The sequence below is a fragment of the Cygnus olor genome, chromosome 3, assembly GCF_009769625.2.
Source record: "Cygnus olor isolate bCygOlo1 chromosome 3, bCygOlo1.pri.v2, whole genome shotgun sequence".
Lineage (NCBI taxonomy): Eukaryota > Metazoa > Chordata > Aves > Anseriformes > Anatidae > Cygnus > Cygnus olor.
In genome coordinates, this window is record NC_049171.1 from 92,398,292 (window position 1) to 92,425,573 (window position 27,282).

The following is a 27,282-nucleotide window of genomic DNA, read 5'->3' on the forward strand; positions in this document are numbered from 1 at the left end:
AAAATGACAGCCACCATTTGGCAATTTTTTGTCTGGCAGAGGAAGAAAATAGTTTATGTTAAACTCTGACTTAACCCGAAAAAGATCAATATACAAAAAAAGTAACACTAATCAAATGCAACATAGAACAGAGGACAAGATAGGCTTCTACAGCACTTTTAAGAAGGTCATAGTTTGCAATTCCTAAAAATATTTTAAAATAACAAGACCAAGTTTCTAGCATTTACAGGTTGATAGAGGGTTCCTGTCATACCCAAGATTTATGAGCATGATTTGCTGTACTGCAGAAGAGGTAACACTGCAGGATGCAAGATTTCGTTACCAGGAAATGAGATCAGGAATTGGCTGTGACTGAGACAGGTGAAAACAGATCTTCCACCTATAAAAGCTGAAGTGTGCTCTGCAATCCGCAGTCTAGACAAACCATGCTCTTTTATCATCAGTTCCTCCTGCTGCACTGGAGCACTTCCATTTGAATGAACGTTGTCCTGCTATCAAGCTGCAAAGAAGTATAAAAATGTATGCCACATCTCCCATTAGCGAGATGACGCATTGCAGAGTATATGACAGGAATCCTCAGGGAATACTTTGGGATTAGAAGTGAAATGCTGCACAGATGGGATTGTTGGGTAAGGGAATCCTCGCTGCCCCATGTAAGGCTCAGAACATTTAGAGCTTTGAGAAAAACAGACGAGATCAGGCCATTTTACCTTCTGAATATTTCAAGTACATGATACGCTTGAAAATCTTAAAAGTTGGGACAGTTATAGAGATATAGATACTCATGTTGCTCATTTTTAAGTACCAAATATACAGTAACCTCCAGGGGAAGCTGAAGAGATACATATACACTTAAGGAGGACAGATTTCTCATGCAAATTGTTAGAAGGTAAAGATCGTGCCCTATTTCTCTCTTCCATTCTAACTTAAGATCGAACCCCAATTACTCTGGATACACTGTCAACCATCAGTAGTTAATCTGCTGGGAAGCAATTCTAGATTTTAACAAGGTTACATCATTATTTGCTGTCAAGAAACAGGTTACACAACCTGTAAAGCCACTAAACCTTCCAGACAAGTGAAATGAATTTATGGGAAGATACTGTACCTCCCATCGCTGCCTATGTAGTCATTGTTGCCCTGAATATCAAGAGATCAGGTATCCAGAGGATTTGCAAAGGCAGGGAGGGCAGCTACGTGCTAATTCCAGCTGAATGCCAAGGGGAGCTGGACCCGATTTCTAAAGCCCTCACCTGACATAGGCCAGTGCAAGGTATTAGCACCAAGGCAACAGGCTCACTGTTCAAGTATTCTTCCAGCTGCTTCGGGTTTCCCTATACATAATTGAGAGTCCAGCCATCGTTTTCATATCTGGAATTGGATTTTGAAACGCTTGTACTGAACTCCTACCAGAATCTGTGAGCCTCCCTCCTACTAAACATTTCCCTTCAGCCCCACACTGTTCTTTTATCTAATATACTTTATCAGAGTTTTGATGTCTCCTTTTGCTTGCAACAGATCAAGCTGATTTACAAGGTAACTGTGGAGTCCCATTACAGAGTCAGAGCTTTCTGGGTCCCACCAAGTCCAGCTCCAGTGCCTCACAACGTGGTCATGGCTGACTGGTGTTTGTCCATGGTGTTCCACAGATCCCCAGTGACGCAAGCTCCACACAAATCTCCACAGGCAGTCTTCTTCCAGCATACTGATATCCTTTTTTTTTTTTGCCTCCTAATTGGAAACACGAACTTGGGTTGCTGCAACTGGAAGACATTACATCCTGTCCTACCCACCACAGACAAGAAGAAACCCTTCTTCTTTGCAACAGCTCTTGAACATTTCTTTCTCTTCAAACCCCACTCCCATCCTTTATGGTACCTTTTTTTTTTTTTTCCTGGTCTTTCCACAGTCCTATTTACTATACTCTTAGCCATCCCTGATGCTCCTTATTAGACTCTCTTGTTGGTCTGCTATTTTGTTAACATATATCATCCAAAAACAGTCTTCTGGATAAGGCTTTGTCTGTGCTCATAAAAATAAAGGAATACCTTCAGACATCATCTCAGCTTTACTGCCACTTAAATACCATAGGATGACAACTTCTTTACAAAAGCTTGACACTGCTTATTCATCCCTAGCTTTCACCCCAAAGCCAGTTTCCAATTCAAGTTATAGCCATAAAAGGCCAACAGTGGTCATCATTCAACTGATGATAACTAGTTGGTCATCTCTGTCTAATTCTACTTGGACCCCCTACACTCCACGGGCACAGAATATAGGCCCATGCTGTAAGCAGTCTGCTACAGCTTTAATCTGCTCACAGCTCCTAAAGGATGTAGGTGGGGATCCCCACTATGAACAAGCTAAATTTATCATCTACTACTTTTCCTGTGGGAAGTCTCCTCTTTTAAGTCTAATAAAGAAAAGCTCTGCTATCTTTTGCAACTAGACTTCAGGCATCTCAGTGGTCTACTGAGAACTTTCACAAACACTGTATTAATTTAAAAAAACGGTGTTAAAGCACAACTGCATGCATTCACATATCCTTTGTTTTTCTACATTATCTTCTGTACCAAGATTAAAGCACTTCAAAAATACTAATCTTCACAAGCTGTCTATGAAAAAGCACAAACATTTCCTTGGATCTGATGGAGAATCACAGCCTAAGAGAGAGGTTAAGTCAACTGCCCAAAGACACGGAGTTGATGACAGTTTGAGACATCAGTATCTTTCTTATGCTACACGTATTTATGTTGGATCTGCATAGTACGGACAGCTATATAACACTTTTCAATCCACAGCCATACACAAAATATGTTTTCCCCTTAATAATGAAGGGCAAGAAGAAACACGGGAACACGGAAGATCAGTATGCAATACCTGATCACAAAGAACAATCAAAGGTGAGCACTGTCCTTCTACGTAAGTTATCTGGTGGGACATACCACCACAAAACACGTCTGCACACATTGAAAATGGTAAACGAGACGCATTCTGCCAGAGGAAAATGTGCCCTTTCAGAGTCCTTTAGTTTGAACTTTACCTTTCCACAAGCCACCATGGACAGGGCAAGCTGGTACCAAAGGTGAAATTCATCAAATGCAAACTTCATGGCTCTCTCCAAGCACTGCAAAATAAACATTGGAAGAAATGTCAGAAATTGTTTTTGATATCCTTTGTCAATACTGCTGTTTGGCATGGCTCAGTAATCAAATTAGGGCAGATGAATTGTTGTGGAGCAAATATATTTTCTTAAATGACAATTTTCCTCCTCTTAGTTAATGGGACCTGCTACCGTACGATATCACTTTAAATTAGGGCTGCTTTGCTCAAGTGCCTACATATGAATTAGCTTAATGTCTCAGTTCTGACCTGTGCTGCCATAGGCCTGTAGCTGTTTCTACTAATTGCCAGCTAGTGTGCTTCACCTCCCTGACCAACAGCCAACAGTTACTGAAAGACAGGTTTTGTTTGCACATTTCAAATGGAAGTTGAGCCAGAAGGCAGAGGTACCTCAGAAAGCATGACATACTGCCCTCTTCTGCCCAGTGTGATGCTGAGAAGGTCGTAGACTGCAGAAGCATCCCGGAGGCTGACAGCCCGGTCATCCTGCTGGTCAGGGGCACGGCTGATCACTGCGTCCCGGTTTGCCTGGGGACAGACACAAATGTAGCATCAGACCTCAGCAGAACAAGGAGAAAAAAAAACAAAACAAGAACTCCTCCACAGGAAGCTCTACCCATCATCCATGGCACACTGTTTACAATCGTCTCAAGATTTTATTTATTTTGTTTTTGTTGGTTTGTTTTTTAAATTAAAAATATTCCCAGATCAGCAAGGTGTTTCCATACAAAAGTAGACTACTTTTTTTATCCACAGAAAGCAAACTCAATAAGATAGCTGTATATACAGAAAAGACCTGCTGGGAATACTTCATCTGGATTTTTTTCAGAATGAGAACATTAGGAAACTGACCTAACAGATCAGATTCCCCAAGACTTCAAAACACAAACTATCCTTAATCCATGTTCTTTATTACTTCAATTAGCTACAACTGTGATAAAACATCAACCATGGAAGCAGCTGTCCTCTGTGTCTGCAATTGTTTTCTTCTCAATACCATGCGTTTCTCTTATTCTTTTCTGCTACTCACTTTTTATTCTTTAATTTGAACAGGTTGCCTGAGTAATCATATTTGCCATCAATTTAATGCAATTAGAAGCCTAGGCAATGCAATACCAAATAATGATTTGGAAAATATCTTATTTTGTAAGTATTAATTTTGCATAATCTATCAGTTCATTGCTCAGCTTAGATACATTTAAAAGAAACATTACTTTTGACAGAAAATGATCAGTCTAGCAGTTTGCTAGGATGTTGCAAAATACCACATCCCACAGACTGAGATTTACCTCAAGATCCCACCCTCTGTTTTCTGAGGACAAAGAGGGAAATCTTGAACCCAGAACAAAAAGAAAATTCCCTCTTGTTTCTGAACACGACTGCCTAACCTCTGAGAAAGGCAATACTGCGTGCTACTGAGCACAGTGGCGACACAGATACACTGCCCTGGGCTCTTCAGCTGGATGAGGTGCAACGTAGGACATTCAGGTCTGACATCTAAAAGATCAGAAAAATTAGGAGACTGCAAACAGTTTCACCTGGGGCAAAAACAAACAAGATGTTTCCTCTCTAAAGCGGGGACACTATGAGATTTATTTTATAATACTCACTACTATAATCTTACATCTATTTCTTTTTAATTGCAGGGAGATTTTTTGCCTAAAAAGGTTAAACACTGGAATTAAGTGTAATAAAAATTTCCAGAATATGCAGCTCTTACAGCCCACACATATTTCAGGTTGATTAAGCTGCAACTGTTTCATCATGATATTATCTGTGTAATACCCAGTTCCAGGCATTCTTCATCACAGCTGAGACAGCAAACACGATTACTGCCAACCAACCCAATCACAACCAAGAGCTAATGGCAAACTGACAGTTCAGACTCAGTCTAGTGTTTGCATTGTGTACAAGAATTTACACCACCTCTTGTAGCAAGGGAAGTGGTTTCTTTTTTATGTAAATGCAGAAGACATAATTTGTGATTTAAAAAGGCAGCCCAGAACAATACATTGTATGAGAGAGTAAGACCAATTTCAAACAGAAAATCCTGCAAGCAGAGCACAGAAGCATGGCTTATCTGTCTTTATTAGCAAAACTAAATAAATAGGAATGGAAACAAAAAAAAAGTTCAAGTTCTGTTTGGATTTAACCCAAAACTACTTTAAAAGAAAATCAAAATAGCTGTAAAAAAAAAAAAGAGCATATACAGTATGATTCTGAGATTACTATTTTAAAAAGAAAGTTAAAGCATATACAGAATGATCCTTACTGCCATGTGAATCCTCCTGTATATATACAATAGCAATAGCAGATTTTTCCATGAGTTCTATTGGAGCAATTGTTTGTAGAAAATAGCTAATGATATATCACCTGCATGCTCTGTAGTCTGATCAGCCTCCCATTAGAGCCACCTATAGCCTGATACTTTTTTTTAGGGTATCCATCTAGTACTGAGCTATGGCTTTTGACTTGCTGCATTAACACAGAGAAAAATCATCAGAACTAGAGAATGCCCATTAATGTTCTCCTAACAGATGTTGGTACTAGATGCAACAACATGCCCAAATTCTGCAATAAACAGGAACGAGACATTACAAGGACACAACATTCGAGAACTGCAGTCATACTGAACACGTTGTACGTATCGTACTTCACCTAGGCAGATAGCAGTTAAAAACAACATATGCACAGGCATGACTAATATTCTTTCCAAGGTCATAAACTTGCTTATTTTGTTCAATCCTTTAAATCTCAAAGCCACGGAAGGTCTTTGCAATCCATCACTCTCTGCTTCCACACATGAAAGTTGCCACTGAGCAAATACATCAAGTCACTTCTATCCCAACAGCGTGGTTTATGGTTATGTAATTACTGGCCCTACTTCCAATTGCTAATTCCAGTTGCTCAAAAATCAAGGAGCCCTCATATTGCTACAGAGCCATAAAAAAAAGACAAGATGATGCAAACCTCATAACAAACTCTAGTAGCAAGAGCACAGAGTGTGTCTAGTACAACACTGCAAATCATCATTCCAAGGCTCAAGGTACCAGTTACTTTTGCAGTGTTACATACAGGAGGGCAGAGGAGGGAACTGTGAATCACTTACTTGAAATCCCCTCGGGGAAACCAGAATGTTTCTAAGGACTCTCAAAAGGAAGGACGCTGTGATCCAGATCACCATTAGCTAGTTTTTCTTTCTTTGTTTACCTTTGTGTACACTTCAGTGGGGCAGTGAGAAATCCTGACAGTCCCAGGTAAGTACACAGGCAAAACAGTAGCAGAGTTGGTGCAACACTGCATATACTGATTTTGTCCAACAGCAAATTTTACTTACCGAAGGGTACAGACTTCAGTGAACATTTGAGTCTGCACGAATTCTAAGCCACTTATCTGAACATTATTCCAACGCCTGTGTTTCTGCTCTTTCAGGCCATTAGTTTTCCTGAACGCAACTGGAAAAAGGACTATTTGTAGAAGGCTGACCAAACAGCTGCACCTAGGCAGCAATTCCTGCTTTGTCCCATTGCATTGCTTCCTCCTCCACTACAAGGAGCATCGAAACAGCTACAAATACATTTCCAGCAACCCCAGTATGAGTCTCCCTTTTAAGCTGTTCCCATTGTAACACAGACGTGCCTCACTGCGCACAAGTGGGATGGAGAGAGATGGTGAGTCATGCCATCAGAAGAAGAGACCCTCTGTTCCAGGCTATCGTGTAGGATGGAGAAGGTCGCTCCTGCCTCCAACAGGAGTTTCACCATCAGGAGTTAGTGTAATTTGCATTATTGCACAGAGGAAAACATACAGTCAATCCCTCTTTATTTGGGGTATTTCTCAGTTAAAGGGCAACCCAAAGATGCGTCGCATTTGCATATTTTGGGATGTGTTACAGACGCAAGCATCTCTGCACGCAGGTGGCTCAGACACGACACCAGCCCTATTTTGGGAGGTAAACACATCCCGGAGTCAGCCCAGACTGAGCAGCACGCAGGCCCACGAGCACCTTCAGCCCTTCCTCCTGGCAGGATGCCTGCAGGCTGCGCACATCCCAAAGGCTCCAACACAGGCTGGTGCCCACGAGCTGACCCAGAGCTGAGGCACGCTGATCTCTGTGCCAGCTTTTATGTTCATCAACAGTTCACCTAACAATCCTGCTGAGCAACAGGCAGCTAGTGTCTTCGTATCCACATACACAATATACTCACCTGCAGCTGAGATAAGCCCCCTAGCCACAGAGGATGTGCTGTACATCGCTGACACTGCTATGCCTGTCACATGCTAACTACAGCTTATTTATGCTGTGTTTATTACATGTATCTGCAGAAAGGAAAAGAGCCACAGCAAATCCAAAGAGCCATTACTTCAGCAGATATTACGCACACAGTTACGCTGCAGAAAATTAAATTTTACCACAACACAGAGATGTTCTTCTTAATAAAAGTCAAGCAGTCATATGAATCACAATAGAGCATATTCCACATAGCAGCCCCTTCTCACTGCAATTAGCTATAAAGTATCCTTTAATTGCTCACTTTGAAACATGGCTCCCCCTGCTTTGTTTCAAAGAAGAAAAAGAAAGCAATTAAAATCTTTAATGAGTGCCTGCTGCCTGCGCCCTAATTCATGGGCATTCTAATGTTCAACTTGTGTCTTTTGAAAGGAGACATAATTGCCAGATCCACTGCAACCCAGCTATACAGAACAGCAGCATGTTTTACAGTGTACTGTAATAATGTAATTGGTGTGATTCAATACTAACATTACGAGAGAAAAACAAATGCTGTGTGTGCAAGATCGACAACAAGCCTTAGAAATCGTGCAATTGATGCCTCTACCACTAAGAGGTGGGAAATACTTAGCCCACATCCTTGGGTCTCCGTTCTCTGCAATGGCACAGATCCATTCACATAAGAGGCTACTGAATTTCCACCTGAGGTACTATTTCCACACAGCATTTGAAGGCTCTCCTCACTAACATACACAAAGAAAGTATTTAAGGTTGACCACAAGGCTGCTGTGAAAACGGGAAGCAGGTGGAACAAGGAGGAAATACCATCCACCAACCACTCCCAGATCTGCTCTTACAGAAATACCACAACCTGCTCCATTTAAGAGCAGAAGTGCAGACAATGAAAACGTAGTGCCTGTATGAATTGTCGGGCATCTGTCTCATTTCTGGTGGGCAATAGCTCACAGGACCCCAACTAGATTTCTGAGCAAAATAGCCCATGGATACAAAGGGGCTGGAAGGCTGAATTTCTCTTACCCAAAACACAAATGCAGCAGAGTAAAGAGCTTAGTCTGTGTCAGCAGCAATTTCACTTAGGATGAGTAAGCAACTCCACTTCTACAAATATCAAGGAGGCACAACAGTGTCATAAACACAAAGCAAGCCAGCCAGTCATGTCCCCAAAACAAATCCGTGCCTGTCTGACTTACTGAGGAGGTCTGGCTCACAAGTGAGCGTATTAATCCTACATATTGTTATTGGTCCTCCTTTCCCTCACTTTCTTCTAAGCAAAATGTGGTTTGTCACTACAGACAATTAGAAAGATACCTATTACAAACTGCTGAAGAATTACGGTCCAAATAAGCAACAACTATTGGCTATTTTCCACTACACCACACAGGAAGTTTGCAAAACGTATCAAAGACTCAAATTATCCTTGGACAGCCAGCAACATATGAATACTCTTCTCAACTTTTCCTTTTGGTCTGGCATTTAGTTATAAAATATGACTGTCATCTCTCTCACCAGGTGTATTCTAATACCTACTCTTGTAGCAGACCTAATTCTGGAAATACCACTGAAAGCAAGACAGACATGACTCCTGGCCAAAACAGCCCAGCTTCCCTACCCAGAAGGAAAGGAAGGGAAAAAGTAATGTAACAAAGGCAGCTTTATGTATGGGTAATGTCTTGGGTACCACAGTCATGTATCTGCTATCAATAATCTGCATTTAGAGTTATCTTCCAAGAATTTCCATCCTCCCTGCAAGTTTGGAAATAAGACTGTCTACTGCAAAGCAAAAGAAGAAAAAGCTGGCTAGCCCATCTTCTGGGGCTTGCAGCTGAACTGTTCATTCACAAGGAAATTAACAGGGGTGGTATATTTCCCACTAGAAACATCCTGCAATCCATCTTCATAGGTCCCAAACGCACAGCTTTGCCTCGCAGACCAGTTACTGTCAAGCTCGTTACTGTAAGCACAGCACTGTGATTTGGCAGGAACCAACAGAACAGGCAATGCTGTCCCCAGTTGTCTCCTTCAGCTGCCTTAGTCCCATGGCCCTCAAAGAAATACTCGTGACAGTCGTCCAGCTGTTGCATCATCACCGGGCTTGGTGTCATTCAAAAAAAAAACACCACAAAAGCAACAAGAGTTTCTTCTCTTTCACCAACCCATACGTTGGCCAGGATTACTGTATAAAGTTAGGAACTGCAGAGTTAATGTGTTTTAATTATTTCTGTGTTTAAAAATAAACAGGTTAAGTCTTATTCCCTTACAGGCCTGCTCAAAACCACAAGTTCTTACTCTCACCAGTAAAAAGATCAGGACCAGTCCCAGTATCTTACTTCCTCCCTCACCATCTGTTCTGTGCTCTCAGGCTCTGCAAGGTCAAATCGCCTTTAGGGATTCACATCAGAGATAAGATGGGGACGACATTTCTAATCTCTGTTACACAGGCACAGAATTTATTAGTTTTGGACACAAGGAGCTGCATTTCCACTAGTACTGAAGTAAACACAGAATCAACAAGGTAACCCATGCTACCTGGGACGTTTGGTGGACCACACCAGCCAGGAACCCTCGCTATAAGAGCCAGCATTCCCAAGGGCTGAATTAAAGATTTTAGACTATATTTTAGACCTCAGATTCAAAAAGGGAAAGTTTATAAATACAAACAAAGAACTTTTACTTCAAAAGTACACACCAGAAGTCACAGAAAGGTTCACAATCCTTGCTCTGAGAAACTTCTGGCCAATTTTAAGGGGCAGCAGAGTCAACTCAGCAAATATTCCTGGGAGCAGTTATTAAAACAAACAAAACTGCAGTTAAGGATTAGTCCTGCCAAACCTCCCCTGCCTACTCGCAGCCACACAGCAGGCCCAGAGCCTCTGACAGCAGAACCAGTGCCACAGTGCAGAGAAGGCACATGCAGCAAGCCACCACATACTCGGCTCGCCCCAAAGACAGTGCTGTTGGTCTTGATGAGTTAAATACAGCCAGAAACAGGACTAGCCATTTAAAAATAGGCTGGTCCATCTTTCCAGTGCTCAGCAGGAACACATCGTTCTACTGCAGCCCAAGCTTGCAAAGGCCGGCACAAGCTGGCCTCCTCCCGGGTGAGAGGGAGAACATTTTTCTCCTCTTATGACCAGCCCGTCCATCCTGTAACTCAGGCTGTGCATATGGAAGGAGAATTTCACCACAAAACCTCCAAACCCCCTAAAGAAGACAGCCCCGACTGTGGTAATCTTCAGGCTGCCTGATTTGTTTCACTACATTCCTCCACAAGGGCTCCACAGCCAGCCACGGTAGCTAAATAACAACTGGCACCACGGGCGACAGCTTGCCGAACCCCACAAGCAGGGTGCTCTTCATTGTCTGCAGAGATGCCTTAGCTTAGGAAGATACGTTCCCATTTTCAACAGGACAGAACAAATACAAAAGGCAACTCAGGGGAGGGCCATAAGGAAACAAGCTGTTACTCTAAGTGTTAATATACCCACAGAAACATTTTCAAAGCTATGACAAAGTCTACCATGCTACTTGGTTTTCCTATACTTGGGCTCCAAAGCAGAGCGAGTGAAATACTGAAGGAATGCTTAATTACCAATTTAGAAGATATTCCCATTTCATTCCACCAGAACATGCAAAGCTGTTCCCTTCAGAAGCAAAAGGAATGTGGTAAGAAAAGCACAGACAGCATCTGGAGTCAGAACCCTGCACCACTGGGAGTCAGAGAAAGTTTGCTGGAATGTAGGATGAGGCTCACAACACCTTACACGTGGTTTCTTTTTTCCTCTTAACCCCTACAGGAAGGAGTCTTGTAGCACCAGTAACTTTTTCTGGGGAGTCACACAGATCCTTGTGAGGTAGGTGTTAGCTACCCCTTATGAAGGTGAGACAAGTAGAAGAATAGAGCGCATTTCAGCTGGTGCAGCAAACCGTCTAGCAATGATTTACTCCCTCCTTGTATGGCTAGGAGAATAAAAAGGTGTTCAAGACGTATATTGCTAAAAAAAAAAAACCAAACCAACAGCTTACCACGTCCTGTACCCCCTTCAGCCAATTTCTCACGTATTTATGGTTCTCTGATGATCTACACTCTTGCCCAGGACATGTCTTTGTTTTATGTCCCCTCTTTGTGCTGACAATTCTCCTGTCCCCAAACCCTCCTCCCGCCAGTTTTGTCCCACGTCAGCTCATTTTGGAATGGCTGAAGTCAGAAACAGGCAGGTGGAGCAGCTGTTTGGTTTTACAGTCCTGCAAAAGAATTAGAGCAGCAAGGTTGCTATTTTTTCTCTTTAAAAATCAGACAGGGAAAGTACTGTTCTGGTGAGTTTTGCTCTGACAGAGCAATCAAAGTGTCAGATTCTGGATAGCTCCAAACAAGTCAACTTAGTCTTATGTTTCTGTTTAATTTCAAGGGGCTCTTAATCAGAGTACTGAAGATACACCCAACCCTGCCAATATCTGGGATCACCAACCACGTTGCTTACTGGCCTACAGAAACATATCATTATTACTTGCCACCAACACTCTCTCCAAGAAGGAAAGTGTGTTATTCAGCCAACATCATATCATGAAGGAGACTGCAACTGGAAATCTGCTTTTTGTTAACTTATGTTCCATAAGGCTCAGCAAATTTTAAAAAACAGCGAAACAACCCACACATCTCCAAATGAACAACAAACCTGTACATGAGAAAACTCACCTGCTTACAACAAACAGCTGTAATAGATCTCTCATTGCATCAAAAATTAAGCAAAATTTCCTCTTCCTAATACCACAGCAGCAGAACTGCAGGTAAATATTTATGCACTGCAAACATATATAAGAATCAGATTGCTCCTTCTGTTCTCTCACTCAGAAAGCACGTTCCTGTCATTGCTAAGTGTATTTCTATGCACAGCTGTATTTCTATACACTTGTCCTGTAGTTTTGTTAAAACAGTAAACAAATGGCAAGCCTACTGCTAACGCAAGAGGAAAGCAAAGGCTCAGGTGTTCCATTTCCCAAAAAATGGAGTCCTTTATGGTTCCTGCAGTACTCCACTACAGGACCTTTGCTTATTTAAGTACTTTATGCACAGCAGATCAAAATGCCTTGCACCTACCTCTAGACAGTTCCCATATATAGGAGACAGCACTTAACAGATGCATACGTATTTAATATTGAAGTCAGCACAGCAGTCTAGCTCCTATCAGTATCATTTTCACACTGCTTCATCCATAACAGATACAGGATCAGTCTGCCATTTTACATGCTACTGGATAAAATGGTAACTTTCATTCCCCTCAGCAGAACAAGACTATAGTGTTCAAGGTCCCGTAAGGCCTTTTCAGCTGTGAGGTCAGCCCCAGAGAAGGCTGGAGCAGCCAGTACTACCGCTGCTCCAGATCCCTCCTCCCACACGGATCAGCCCAGACAAGCCATGCTGACACGAGTTCTTCTGATTTTAACAGAAGTGTAACACTGCATACATCACACTACAAGCCCCTGCTCCAGGAGGCTCCACTTCTAATTACAAAAAGCCCTTGAAAATGCAATGCAGCTATACTGCAGAGATTTAAATTAGAGATCACCAAAAAGTCTGAAGTGTTATACTGCTCACGTAACATTTTAAGTCAATTTAGTATTTTGCAGTGGTTCTACCTCCTAATTTTTGCCCCAAATTCTAAAAGCAAACAATATTAAGATGGCATGTTCAGAATTTTGCAGGAAAGGGAAGAGACTTGAGCTAGAAAAAACAGACATAGAAAAACTGAAGAAAGCCAAGAAACCAAACCAAAAAAAAAGTTCCCATAGTATTTCTTTTCACCTCATCTGAAAGCTGTCTGAAAGTTCCTAAGAGTGTCACTGGAGCTCTGAGGTTTCCAAACCTCACTTTAAGCTACAAGCGACCATCCAGTATTTAAAGCAAAGTAACATTCTTTACACCGCTTCAAAAAAACCACTCCTTACAGATTTTCTCAGTTTGCATCTTCTCAGGACATGGAAATGGTTAAATGTTACCTTGCAGTTTTCCATACAGTTGTTTTTCCCCACCATCACTGATGCTATAAATAAAAGAAATCTAGTAATACCCGTGTATTTCATTACGGATGTCACATCTACAAGTGATGCAAAACCCCTGAACCATGAGCATCAGACGCTGCCAAAGACCACTCAGGACTGAAGCAGCTAAAACACTATCCCTACAGACTATGATACATAAGCAGGTTGTTCTACCTTGCAAATGCCAAACATCAGGCTCCATCACACGTGGATTTACCCAAGACTCCCAGTTCCTCTCATTCTTGATCCATAAATCCACACAGATATTCTGAATGGAAACATCTGTCTACAGGCAATGTACCTCAACGTCAGAAACTGCATGCAGCTATGGTGAATGCAGGTATTTCCTTTTCTTGACAATTCCCCAAATCCTTCATTGAAGTTCCACCTAATAAAAGTGGTGTCACCAAGAGAAAGCAATAGCATTTCCTGTTCATCAGAAGAATCTTTGTTTATGTAGGGAAGATTCTGTACACAAAACCAACCAGAGGACTCGACATGGAAATTTTAGATACTCCTTTTGTGCTATTAATATTACAAACTCATTTTTGGCTTACCATGGATTCACTGATTAAGAGGAGAAGAAGAGCTTCTTCTACGTTGTCTCGAGGGCAGTAAACACTGAAAGACAGAACACAATTTTCTGAGGAAGGTCAAGAATTATCCTACACGCCTCTCTTTCTCATTTCACAAGAAGAACAGTAACTTAAAACTTCTCATACATAATTCATTTGCTAGGTAATACCTGCTTTTTCAGGTTCACACAATTAAAAGCTCTGAAACATATCCTAGATGAGCTATTCTGAACCATAAATAGATTATTTCTATTTCATAGCAAAGACAGCTATTTGGTTGGATTTTCTTCCTTCCTGGGGGGAAAAAAAAAACATCAAAACACTCAAGGTTTAATTCTTTATTCTTCCCAGCAGGCCTTTTGATGAGAAGTCAAAACCAAGAACACACAAAACTACCACATCAATCAGTGACATAATTAGCAGTACTGAAGAGCATTCAAACACACTCCTTCCTTCTGTCAATAACCCAAAATAAAAAAGAATGCTTACTTCTCTTCTGTGTATAGCTCGGGCTTCCGACAAAGAAGATTGCTAACGTAAGACTGATCTTCCTTGTTCATGAACTCAGGAAGAGGATCAGATAAAGGGCTCCAGTAACAGTCTTCGCTTAAGGAGTGGAGAAGTACTTGGGCTAGCTGCTTGGCTGCAGTCTAGAGATCAGTGAACAGTACAGAGAAAGATGCATCAGTGAAGCCTTCTCAAACACACACACACAAAAAATATCGCTCCCTACGTCTCACCTTGGGAAGCAGATATACTAATAGCATTACAGTACCTCTTTTCAGAGTAGCTAAAGTTGCTGCTATAAAGTCTGCCACATTGGCAGTTGCTTCCCTCCTCCAAAAAGCCCACCCTTCTGCATTTACATGGTCTTGTTGCAATGCAATAGTTAAAAAAAATAGCCTGACGGGAAGGGACACAGTAGTGAATGAAAACAGCTGATTGCCACCTGGACTTTTGAGACATTCTCACAAGTGTTTTGATTTCAGAGTATGATGACACTCCACTGCTTTCTCAGCCTCAAAACTTTGGATGCAAGTCTCAGCCCAGAGACGACTTCTGCCTCAGGTTTAAAAGCACAACCCTGTAGCTGTTAATGCATCTCCAACTGCAGCTTTTTACAACTTCATCTCTGTATTACTTCTATTTCTGTTGTTGTTGTTGTTATAATAATGGAGGAAAGAGAGAAGAGGGTTAGAACTTTATGTCGAGACAACAACATCACATGCCCTTTCTGACCACTGAGCGCCCTTAAGTACTCGCTTTCCAGTTCATATCCATAGCTGGCAAGCTGGGCCCAAAAGGCACCAAGCTAAGTTATTTTGCAAAACTATCCTTGGCATTTGTCTCTGTTTAGACTCACGTAATAAATCTCTAGCTTTTTGCATTGTAAACAGATGAACATGCAAACAAGCAGAGGGAAATCAAAGCAGGGGATATCTTCTGGGAATTCTCAGAAGCGCACTACTCTATGCTGCAAAACAAACGCAGCACAGCACAGAGGCAGACTGAAACTTCAGCCCCTCTGTCCTAATGCCTGCAAGTATTTTTGAACTTCCCTGACTACTGCATATGTATTTTATGTGCAATTCATGCATTATGATAAGGTACGAGGCTGCCAAGAGGCACTCTCTTAAATACCAGGGTAGGTATGATTGATAAACTGAACCATTACGACACTTGAGGTGTGACATCTGTAGGACCAAACAAATCATACTGAGGTTAAATAAAATTCAGCTCATCAGATGCAGAAAAATAACCTCTTTTCATACAAGATTCTTTATTGTCATCTACCTTACTACACACAAAGTCACTGAGCTAGTCTAAAATGCAGCCACACTAGCGTGTGTGCGCTCTCACTGTTTCTTCAGCACCAGAAAGGGAGGTTTCATAGCTATACCTAAGCAAATGGCAAGCTGATTTGAATGTATGGCAATGCCTCAAAGAAATATTGTCACATACAACCCCCTGGAAACCCCAAGACCTTTCCTGCGCTTCTACTGGCAAGTTACAGAAAGCCTTCTGTATCTAACTACGCTTTTCTATGCTTTTTATAGCAAGTAACCATGAGCAAAATGGCCTAGGGCACTGTGACATTAGCCAGTATCATTTTACCATCTCAGTGTGTAATTATTTAGTCAGTTTTACCCTAAGGAGCCAACTCTCCTTTATTTTTTTTTCCCTACAGCATTAGAGGGGAGGGAAGAATATTATGCCAGCAACAGAAAGATCTTTACTGTTTCACACAAAAGTAGGAGTACAGTTTGTGATAAGCCTTTCAAAAAGCAAGAACCAAATACTCGCAATGCCTTCGATTTTAACATACAGTACAGTAGCTGTGTAAATTAGCTTCACTCTTGTTTTGAATAAGACCAAACAAACCAGAACAGGCCAAGACTGTGATTTATGTTATTACTGCCTTTGGCTAAAAAAAGCATCATTATGCTTGGAGAACACTGTGATCCCACAAATTAGGAAGAAGAAAATTGCGTGTTTCACTTTCATGCTTGAAAAACTTGTTTAATTAAGCACGTTCCTCCCTTTGCCCCCTTGACAGCTCTTTACAAATAAATAAGAAAAAGAAAACACAACTTCCAGTAAAATAGAAGTCCCAGGAAAAACTACTGGATGAACACCTTCAAGTTTCCCCTTAGGAATAAACCCCCCAGAGGTGTTGGATAGCTCTCCCCAGTTGCACAGGGAGAGAAGCATTCAAGTGCCACATTCTGCCCCGGTGCAAGAACAGCAGATGGTTACACTCATTTCAGCATAACAATAAAACAGATGAGCAAGAAAATCCCCCGAGTCCTGATCTCAATCTGGGAAAGGATGTGACCATTTGAGCGTGACAATTATTTAAGTCACCTCTTCTAATTCCCTGCACATTATTCCACGTGCATGTGTATTCTCCACTAGGCATAGGTGATCCCTGGACATCAAGAAGATTCATTTCAAGACCAGAAGTTCCAAAACATATAAAAGTGAGAAACCTAGGCAAAAAATTCACCCAGGTTACCCCTTCTGCTCATGCTTTCATTTTAATTCTGCATTTGCATATGAAATAGACACACAGATCAGTCCATCCATTGGAACCCAGCACTCTCCATCTTCAAAATGCTAAGCAAAACCATGTCCACCTCTTCTCCCAACTTCTCTGGAATTACACAAAACACAAACAAAGATGGCTAAACTTGTTTCGTGTTTAGTTCAGATCTGTGTCAACACTTTTCAGGCTGCAGAGTTTTCATTCATGTTCTCAAGACTGCTCTTCTCCATGCTGTTGATCTTGTCACATCCTGAGTAACCTCAGGACAAGATCTCTTCAAGTGGAGGTAAGGAAGGACCATCCAAGCTAAACTACACAGTTAAAGAGATATAAATAAGTTTCTCCATGATTTCTTTACCAGAGGCACTCAGCATAACAGGATGCAGAAGGCAAATACAAAAGAAAAATCACTCTGTGCTACACTGTATTGAAAGGAGTTTTACATGAACACTGAAGCATTTGAGTCTAAAAAAGCCCTGTTTCGTTGCAAGCACCAGAAGTACTTTCTGTTGCTACATGCAAAAGTGAAGAGGTATGCATGGACACACTGAAAAGCAAGCAAGACATTATCACCTGGGATAGCACTATCAAACTCAATACATCTCCATTTATACCAGAGTTAGAAAATGCACTGAAAAAAACATAGATAAAAGTATCCCATATGCCCAGAGCTGAAGGCTCAGAGGTTTCAATTGGATAGCTCTCTGAATTAAGTGCATCACTAGACACATCACTCCCAGAAGTATTAAAAAAAACAAACACAACAACAAGCAATCAAGTGAGGAAAAATTTGTCCAAACGCAGTCGTTAAGAAACAGAATTCCATCGCAGCAGATGACTCCCACCTTCCCAGCTCCCATTCACTCCCCTTACCATTTTGAAGGTCTGAGTAGCTTTCGTTTCCACAGTCCGTAGTATTTCTCGCAGACTCCTCATTCCTTTCACAATATTGCTAAGGGGAAAGCAGGAAAAAAAATATCATAAAAAAAAGCAAAAGAAAACGAGCACATTAGATAGGAAATATTTTCATGGTGCACCAAAGCTGGGCAACAGACTTGGCATTCAAGCAAGCCAACAAAACCACCACTGAGCATGCAGTAGCGAGACGAGTCACTCCAAGGCAGACAGGACAATGGCACCGAGCGAGGCAGCGACTGTAGCATGCCTACTCCAGATGGCTTCCTAGGAGAAGATCACATTCACATTTGAGGAACAGAGGGGACATTTGGAAGCTTTTCATAGTTCGTATTTATAAAGCAGATGCTTCTTCTTAAAAGCATCCACATCTCCTCTTCATACACACAGACTGCACTGGTTTGAATTATAGTGAGCTGATGGGATGCTTTTACGTGACGATTCCTTTTAGGTGGTGCTTAAATGCCTTGGGTCTGATGGTCCAAACACATGATGAAATTACAGTGGTTTAAACAGTTTACTATTAGGCACCTAAAGTTGCAGGAACTGTCTGCAAGCACAACTTAACCTACAATGAAAGTGGGTAAGGCTGAAAAAAATAAATCATATCCTGTGTACATGATGAGCAATTAAAGCAGTCTAGGTGCCAAACGGTATCTTAACCCTGTGTCTGAGCACTGAAAGAGATGGAGAGAGGAACGGTTAAACACTAGACATACTAGTTAGCACACTTGCAGCTTGTAAGGCTCTTCCACGTTAAGAACAAAGCCCTAACACCACAGTAACTCCAGAATAGTCTAGCTCACTTCCATCGAAGGGTGGAAGCTACCCAAAGAATTACAAGCTACCAGTAAAGCAGCAATGCTGCACTGAATTAAAGACTTCCAGACAGGGAGTTGTACTGGTATATTAATTGCCACTTCAGCTTATTCCAATAAAGTTTTCCATGCAAGCATCACCTAGATTTCTTAAAAAACAACAACAAAAAAACCACAACCATACAGCACAACCCATTTCTGTGACTCTGTTTACAGTTTTCAGGGTAACTAGTATGGACCCTGTTTGTGCCCACTTCCATGCACTGCACACTTTCCTGGACTCCAAAATCAACCGCAAGCATTCAAAGGAACAAAAATATTTTCTGGGGAAAAATAATGTAAGTTAACGCTGTTTATCCAGAGTACTGGCTACACAGAGTGCCACCCTAAGGCCACAGTCACCAAGTCACGATGCAGATGTATGGTCTTTATTCCTACCAAGACCAATCTCAAAATTCTAAACTTGGAGTAGAGAATTCTCATCGTTACCTAACTGGTGGTAACCTACAGACGAGCATCAAAGTAAGGCAAGATAAAAAACACTGGTGATCCGCTCATCTGGAGAAAGTCTGATGCTGTCTTTTTTTTTTTTTTTCCCTTTCACTTTCTCCTAGGTAAAAGACGCAGTCATAATTTATCCAGGAAAAAATTCTTGAGGAAATTTTTGCAAGCTGGACTTTAACGCTTCAGCAAGCACTTCACTTATATGGCCAAGACACCTGGTGCATTTTTGTGGGTCTAGAAAAGAATATACACACAGGTATGCAGCTCTGGACCTTACACTGAGGAAAGCAATTAGGCATGTGGTGGTATTTACGCCCATGAGTAGTCACACCAAAGCCAACAGAACTGTTCACAGACTGTTTATTGCCAAATACTCCGAAACAAGCAATTCCCCCAACTGAACACAGAGCATCTGCCCAATCGCTCCCCTCAGTTACTTAATGAGTGCTGGCACGTCCTGTACTTCCTTGGGCTCCCTAAGAGGCCGGGAAGAAGAGTTATGCATGCTGTACAACAGTTCCACAACATTTTCAGAAATGCATGTTTAGATTTCTTGTTACGATAACGGTATTTTTCTTAAAGTGACAATGGATCCATTCACTAGCAACAGAAAGATCAGTGGCTATTTGCAAAGCCAATTAATGCCACATTTGGCATACACTTAGAGACAAAAAAAAAATAGAGAATGTGCTAAAAAAGACCATTTTCTCCCCAGGATACTGGAGAACCATTTCAGTTCTGCTTTTTAGACAAGGCCATAAACCAAGTCAACACTTCATAGGAGAACCACTGTGCTCTGGAGGGACGGGGAGAGGAAAAGGAAGGAATATAAACCACTGAGATGAACAGAAGAATAAATAGCAAGCTGCTGCCCTTCTGCAAGTAGTCGGGGTTGAACACGAACCACAGGACAAACACCTAGAACACCTTCAGCAGAAGGCAGCAGCGCCCAGCAGGCAGGCAGGCAGGAGCACCCAGCACCTCCCTGACAGGCTCTTGTGTGGTCGGGCTCTCCCAGAGGGCACTCGCTCCAGGCTCTGAGCTCTTAAGTCGGAAACATGCAAAGCATCTGACAGCAATACCAGTTCTACAGGACTGAGGATTTGCTTTGGCAGCCCGTATGTTTTGAACGTTATTGAACATTATTGAGCTGTCACAGGAGACAGCACACCTGCCAGCAGCTGGCAAACACACCCCGCTGCAGGAGTTTGCCTTTCCACTCAGTGCTCCAAGGCACTGGAAGGCCAAAGAGCACACACACTTCATTTTAAGCGTATGAATGCTACTCATGACTACAATGAACTTACTGTTCCATTAACAGATGCCCTTCATATATTAAACGTGCATTTGATGAGATTTATGAAAACAGAACCTGAAGAAACAAAAAAGAAATGTGGGTCTTTGAAAAGAAATAAGCGTGTGTAGATAAGCAGATGAGGATGTAAACGTAAGAACCTTGGCAATCCTTGGTGAATCCATTTGATCTTGTCTAGATCAGGAATTAAGCAATTCTGAGCCCCCCCCACGATTGGGACAGAAGACTACCTGGAAATCCAAGGTACTGTTAGCTCAAGTCAGGGCATCAGAAGCAAACATTAGGTCATGGAAATTAAACGAGCTGAAAGACTCCATAGGCCCCTACTGCACTGCTGAGATGCCAGAGAAAGAAATGAGGAGAAACAGGAAGGAAAAAGCACGTGGTCATTAAATGAACTGCCTTGGTTTTAACCACAAAGGTAGCAAGAGAAGTATTTTAAAAGCCATGATGAAATGTGGTTTAGGATTCAATTACACTTAATTTAATACAGAGGAACAGAAAATCGTGAGTACAAACTGTGGCAGACGGCATCTTGAGTGGCTCAGTCCAGCTTGGCATGAAAATCCTTTTTTTTTTTTTCCACAGGTACCCCCTTATAAAGGGTAATTAATTACCAGACTATGTCATACTGTTTGGCTAACACTACATAAAATTTTAAGATGTAAGACAATTAAGAAATACACTGTTTTCTGTGCAAATCGATGGGAAAGAAATACAGATACTAAGCCAAAGTGGACCCAAAAGTAGGCACCAGAAGATCACGTTCTTATCCCCATTCATTAACTGTAAAAACCTAGGCACTAACAGGTGGAAGAGATCATATTCACACGACCGCATGGCAATTTGCAGAGCCACCTCTCTGGGGGAAAGCACACAAACAGCAGCAACACCGTTGCCTCTGCAAAGCTCCTTTTGCATCTTTCACAGGTTTCTAAAAATTCGTACTCTCTCCTTCAACAGTGGTTCATGCAGAGGCATAAAAAGCACCCAAAGACAACGACCCTGGATTCTTATGAAAGATACACGACAAGTAACTACAACAAAAAACACAACGTTTTCCCAATGGCAACCTAACAAGTGTGACCAAAAAAAAAAAAAGACCACCAAAACAACAACAAAAGCTTAGCATTTATCTAGTTTCATCAAATAGACAGTAAGACTCACTCCCAAATTAATAGCTGCCTTTACTAGGTGCTAGACTGGGAGGACTGAGGAGGGGATGAAGGGCAAGCAAGCCCATATAAATTCCTCAGAAAAGATTAGTATTCTGGCAGAGACTGTCCTACCTTTCTATATTAGATTTCACAGTAAAAATAACACATACATGAAGTTCCTCTTTCAAAGTGCCTTTCAACAGAAGCCTATAAAACTTCAAAAAGGGAAGTGAGAGCGCTAAAAAAAATATGACAGGAGGAAGGAAGAAAAGAAGTGTGTAAGCTTTCCCTCGCAGGCAATTTCATCAGGGTTTTCCAAAGTAATTCAGGTCCCTGACTTGAAGGCTCATAAGGAAATCAGATTTTTACTAAGCGCTTAATGCTTATTTTTTCAGAAAATCTTTTTCTTCAGAAGTGTCTAGAGCTTCCAAAACCAACAGCATCCTCTGGAAAGCCCTGACATTTTTATTTACTTTGCCTTTGCTACTCCACACAAACTTCAAATGCCATTAAAAGAGCAGCATAGAAATAACCATTATCCTGCAGAGGTGAAGCCTGTTTGCTCTAAGCAAATAAGAGCATTTAGACCAAAGTCCCTACAGCACTATAAAATAATAATACCCATTCAATACAAACTAAAGGCAGTCAAGGATGAGCCTAATCTTCACAGAGAAGTCACTCAGATGTCAGAAGAAAACATAACCCAGTGCAAATGCTAACATGAAAGGCAACAGGCTGCATCCTACAGTACGACAACGTCTGCCTGCCTATATTCTGCATCAACACCGGACAAAGAGAAGAAAGCTTCCTTGGGATGCAGAAGGGCAAACTGCAGAAGTGTGCTTTCAGCAACGCAGTATTTTTTAAATAAATATCTCTTAACAGCATCAGGGACTGGCACAGCTGCAGGACCTGCTGGTCCTCACGGCACGCACCTTTGCTTTGTAGGGGTGTGCATGAGCAAGGGAGGTGCCTTCTTTTCACCACCATACACTACAAGAGGAAAGGGCATCCCTGATCGTGCTCCAAGATGTTGCCAGAAGGAACAAACACAAGCGGGACAACACCTCTCCCATCTCTCAGCTCACCTGCCCGAGGAGACATCAGCCCTCCTAAAGGAAATAAAGCATTTGCTATTCATTCTCTACACAAGTGCCACTGCGAAAGGACATCCCACCTCCTAGGACCTATGCCTCATCAGCCTGGGAGATCAAAGGCCTATTCCCTACCTGGACAAGCTGAAACCAACAATGTTTCTTTGAGCCTCTGGATATTGGGCGGAGAGATTCATTATATACAGGAAAAACCTTCTCCCCTCACCCAACCCCCCTTCCTTAATATATCCCAATGCTGCTTATGCCCTCTCGTGGCAGAAACTGCACATTAATACAAGCAGAGGGTACAGAAACAAGCTGGGGATTCCTGTTTGTCTTATTTTACCCCCATTGGCCCTTTAATTTCACGGGATCTTGCTTCTGATTTGCACTGAAGAAGTGCAAAGCAAATGGAGCTTTGTTGTTGCCACAGCCAAGCCAGCTCCGAGGCTGTTCTTCCACCAGGAGACAGCTACAGAGAACATTTTGCTGCTCGTGCAGCAATTCAGCTTATAATCAAAGCAGTGCTTAATTCACACATGTATTTTGTTTGCAAATTGTTTTCTAGTAGGTTTTTTTTTTTAAAGGCTATCATTAAAATAACGTGGGAAGGGAGCAAGTAGGGCTCCCAGTAACAGCTGAAACAACCCACTAGATATACTGAACTGATGAATACTGAATTTAAAATGCTGCTGAATAAAAGGAACACGAGTGAGTTCGTTATTCAAAAGGTGCCTAGAGGACATCAGTGCCATATGTTTTAAATGAGTTTTTATTTTATTACATAGTTAATGAGCTTACTGGCAAGACCTGAGCTTTTGTTTGACACCAAACGAGCAAAGGGCTAATAAAGCCTACTGTTTTTGCTACATCTGGTCAACCACCACCTCACATAGGAAAACCACGTACCTCTCCCAGATTACTGAGATGATACCGAGACTATGCCTTATACTTATAACCTTGTACTTCTTTACACATAAACTTGTACTCAGTTGACTACACGGGTCACTATACTTTGTGAATAAAGCTTTTGGGTTAAAGAAGACTTACCTGAAGGCACCTTGCATGGACATGCTTGCAAGTACAACTTCACTGTACGTGCAGGTTTTTAACCCTGGCTTCACATGAAACAATGTAGAACACCAAAGATACTCATAGTTGCATTTAAATCGTTATTGGGGGAAAAAAAAGTAAGAAAAACCTGAACAGAAACAGTCCCTCCTCAAACAGAGCCAAAAAGAGGTATCTTTTTTTTTTTCTACAGAAGAATTTAAGCTGTTTTTTCGCTATGATTTTTTCCCTCCCTAGTTTTCTTTCTTTTCCTTCTCCCCATATTTTTTCTTTTCCCCTTTCTTCTCCATTTCACTCTGAAGGAAGAGTGAAGAAAAGGAGATAAAATATCTTTAGGAGTGAAGGTAAAAAAAACAACCAAGATGAAATACTTTCAAAAGGTGGTTTGCTTAAGAAAGTTTACAAAACTTTGACCAGTGATACTACACAGAGCAGTGAGAAATTCAGTATCTGATTCCTTAAAAACAAATGCAATAATATGCTGCAAACACAGGAGTGGGGACGGAAGAACTCTTACAAGTATTGTTTACAAGTGCTGAACAGATTGTCCCCACAAGGCAATCCTTCCATCAACTACATGGAGTTTGAAGATACTGCCTGTTTTAGGGGTCACCATGCCCTCACCTACAGCTGAGGTTGGGCACTCTCTCTAGTAAAACCACACAGAATTGGGGTTTTGATCAGGACATTAAGACCTTAAAAAAATAAAGAAACAACCCTTAAGACTTGACTGAGCTCTAAACCAGGTCCTGTGGCTGAGCATTTAAAAAGAACTCAGCAGTGTTTAAATTCTACTCACTCTCTATGGTCAGACTCCCCTCATCTCCACAGGGAGCAAAGCTGAGTCAAGACAACAAAATTGTTCTACTCCACCCTACTTGTGGGTCCGGAAAACTGAGAATTAGGATGGGGTGTGGGGAAGGGAGAGCACTAAGAAAACCTGAAGCGAGCCAGCAGCAGCAAAAAATGTCACAACAGAACACATGAAGAAAGAAGCTTTCATCTGTTCTGAGACAAAATATGCAGTACTATCTATTTTTATTAACATCTGCATCCACCTACCCCTTCTTTAAATGAGTCACGTAGGCACTCTGTAGAGCTGCTTCCAGGAAGTAGGACAGTTCAAACTCAGAGTACGTCATGTTGCTGCCCTTTATACTCCTTGAATGTGTGCTGTTTAAGGTCTGCAAGGAAAGAAACCAGTGGGATTACAGACAACTCTTTGAACTAGACATTTCCTCATGAGCCAGAGATATTGCCAGTAACAAAATGTTACTGTCTTCAACCTTCAGGTTCCTCCTCAGACTACTCGAAAACTTACCTTCATCAGCTATTCAAATAACCTTCCAAAGTCAACTTTAAAATGATCTATACTGTGACTTCCATAAAACATTCTGTGTCCAATGTGAGTTTTGAAACGCCCCTTACTACTTTACACCTTTAATAAAGTGGAAAGCTACACATTAATATCGAGGGCTTCGGAAATATTACTCCAACCACACCGATCCAGCATCTTGCACAGAAATATAAACGCAATGTTTGAGTATATCCAGCTTAACATAATGTAAATATTTGTAACAGTTAGTAAACTCTAAGGAGTATCAATGGAAGAATCTTAGTTTTTGCTCTTTTAGCCTTACCAAACCCCTCTTGCTTTGGCTTCCTTAGAAACTCTCTCTTCCAGTAGGGCTAACAAACAGCTTTCATTGCTGTAAGCTGCACTGTGTAGACTCTCCAAAACAGGAATGAAAAGGACCTATGGACTTTGAGTACATGAATCCTGCATCCCTCTGAGTCCAGAAGATGAATGAATTACTATTCAAACTCTTTCCCTTCTTGGCATACACAAACTGTCAGTAAAAACATTTACAGTACCCAGCACTGGCAGGAACTGGTCCTTCCGCAAGGAGAGGGCAGTACTTAATTTTAAATAAAAAGACAAGTAGCTTTTTCCTTACAAAAAACAGACCAAATAAATTGTTATCTGGCTTTCTTCATGGATTTTTGTGCATGTCCCAAGCTTATTTTTCTTGTTTTAATGCAATTAAAAATAAGATTTGGAACAAACACACCGTTGCTACTGAGAAGAGCAGAAATATTTGGTCAGAAGATAAAAGGCAGTTAAGTTACAGAATAATAGGCAACATTCATTGCCTCAATGATGCTCGTGTCAAGCATAATGCGTGGCAGAGGACAGGGTGTGAAAACTTACGGTGTGCCCCTGCTAAATGCAAGTAGGCGAAGTAGCAGATACAGAGATCTCTAAGCATGTGCCCAGTAAATCAGTGGCATGGATTACAGCTCAGTGCAGAGCTCACAGTACCCGGCATCCTAGCCAACCACTGACTAAGCAGTTACTTGATACTGATCCAGGTTCCTCCAGTTTCACCTGGAAAAGGCGAAGCATTAGCAATTAAACTGCTATCGTCGACCCAAAAGGTTACTTTGAGCTCATTAGGGATCTCGATATCCAATGCTGTGTACCGCTTACATGGCAGATACGTAAAACATCTCGGGTTCCTTCACGGTGGCACTTGCTATGCAAAGCCTGTCATCCCTCCTTAGTAAGAGCTAAACTTGAGATAAAGACTCGAGCATATCTGAAGTATTCAAAGCTTTACCGCAGGCAAAACTGGTTTCTACACGTCATGCTCAGAAGAAACTGGCAGAGACCAGATAAACAGCTGTTTTGCAACTGCTTATACTGAAAAACTCAGCCCACAGAAATGCTAAGGCACTTCATTCTTTCAGACTTGTTCTCATGCTCCTTGTCTATGATCACTTGACCTTTCCGCCACCAGTTCTGCTGTCAAAATCCCTCGATGTCCCACCCAGGACACCAGGTAACACCCTGAGCACACTTCTTACCTTTTCAAGCTCCTGCAAGTACACTTGGGCAACGACACACGCAGTCTCGAAGCAAGCCATGACCTCCTCCTCCCTCTCACACAGGCGAGCACGTGAGGCGATTGAGTTGGTTGAGCGCTCCAGTGACAGACCTGCAAAATAGCAGCACCTTCCTTAACTGCAGCCCCCAACAGCAGCATAGCCATGCTATACTTTCGTTTACCAGCTGACAGGAAGGCTTTTCCATATGTAGGCTTCTCCCTAGTTTTAGGGACTTTTAGGAAAAGACCCCAGGAAAATAAAATTCCTACACATGCAAGGCATTTTTTGTCATGCTGCTCTAAGCTATCGTACCACTGCATGCTTCTATGGTGCCTTTCAAACATTTTATGAAGAAAGGACATACAGTCCCCCTGGCAGGGACAAGCAAGCAGAGAAATTATGGCCTGTATTTCCAAAAATGGCTATAGATTTTGGGTGCTTCAACACAAGTGCTATTTCAGAAACACCCTGGCACCGGATTTGAGGA

General features: G+C 41.7%; 1 protein-coding gene across 6 annotated transcripts in view; it reads right to left on the reverse strand.

The window, feature by feature from the left end:
* The window catches only part of TTC7A (tetratricopeptide repeat domain 7A), a 172,138-nt gene that overhangs the window by 123,982 nt on the left and 20,874 nt on the right, over window positions 1–27,282 (reverse strand). For all 6 annotated transcript variants that reach the window (XM_040554290.1, XM_040554291.1, XM_040554293.1 and 3 more), the window contains 7 exons: window positions 26,775–26,905; window positions 24,969–25,090; window positions 17,906–17,984; window positions 14,476–14,636; window positions 13,969–14,032; window positions 3,514–3,651; window positions 3,044–3,127 (listed from right to left, as the gene is read on the reverse strand). In XM_040554290.1, the coding sequence (XP_040410224.1) occupies window positions 3,044–3,127; window positions 3,514–3,651; window positions 13,969–14,032; window positions 14,476–14,636; window positions 17,906–17,984; window positions 24,969–25,090; window positions 26,775–26,905 (779 nt within the window). The remainder of the gene's footprint in view (window positions 1–3,043; window positions 3,128–3,513; window positions 3,652–13,968; window positions 14,033–14,475; window positions 14,637–17,905; window positions 17,985–24,968; window positions 25,091–26,774; window positions 26,906–27,282) is intronic.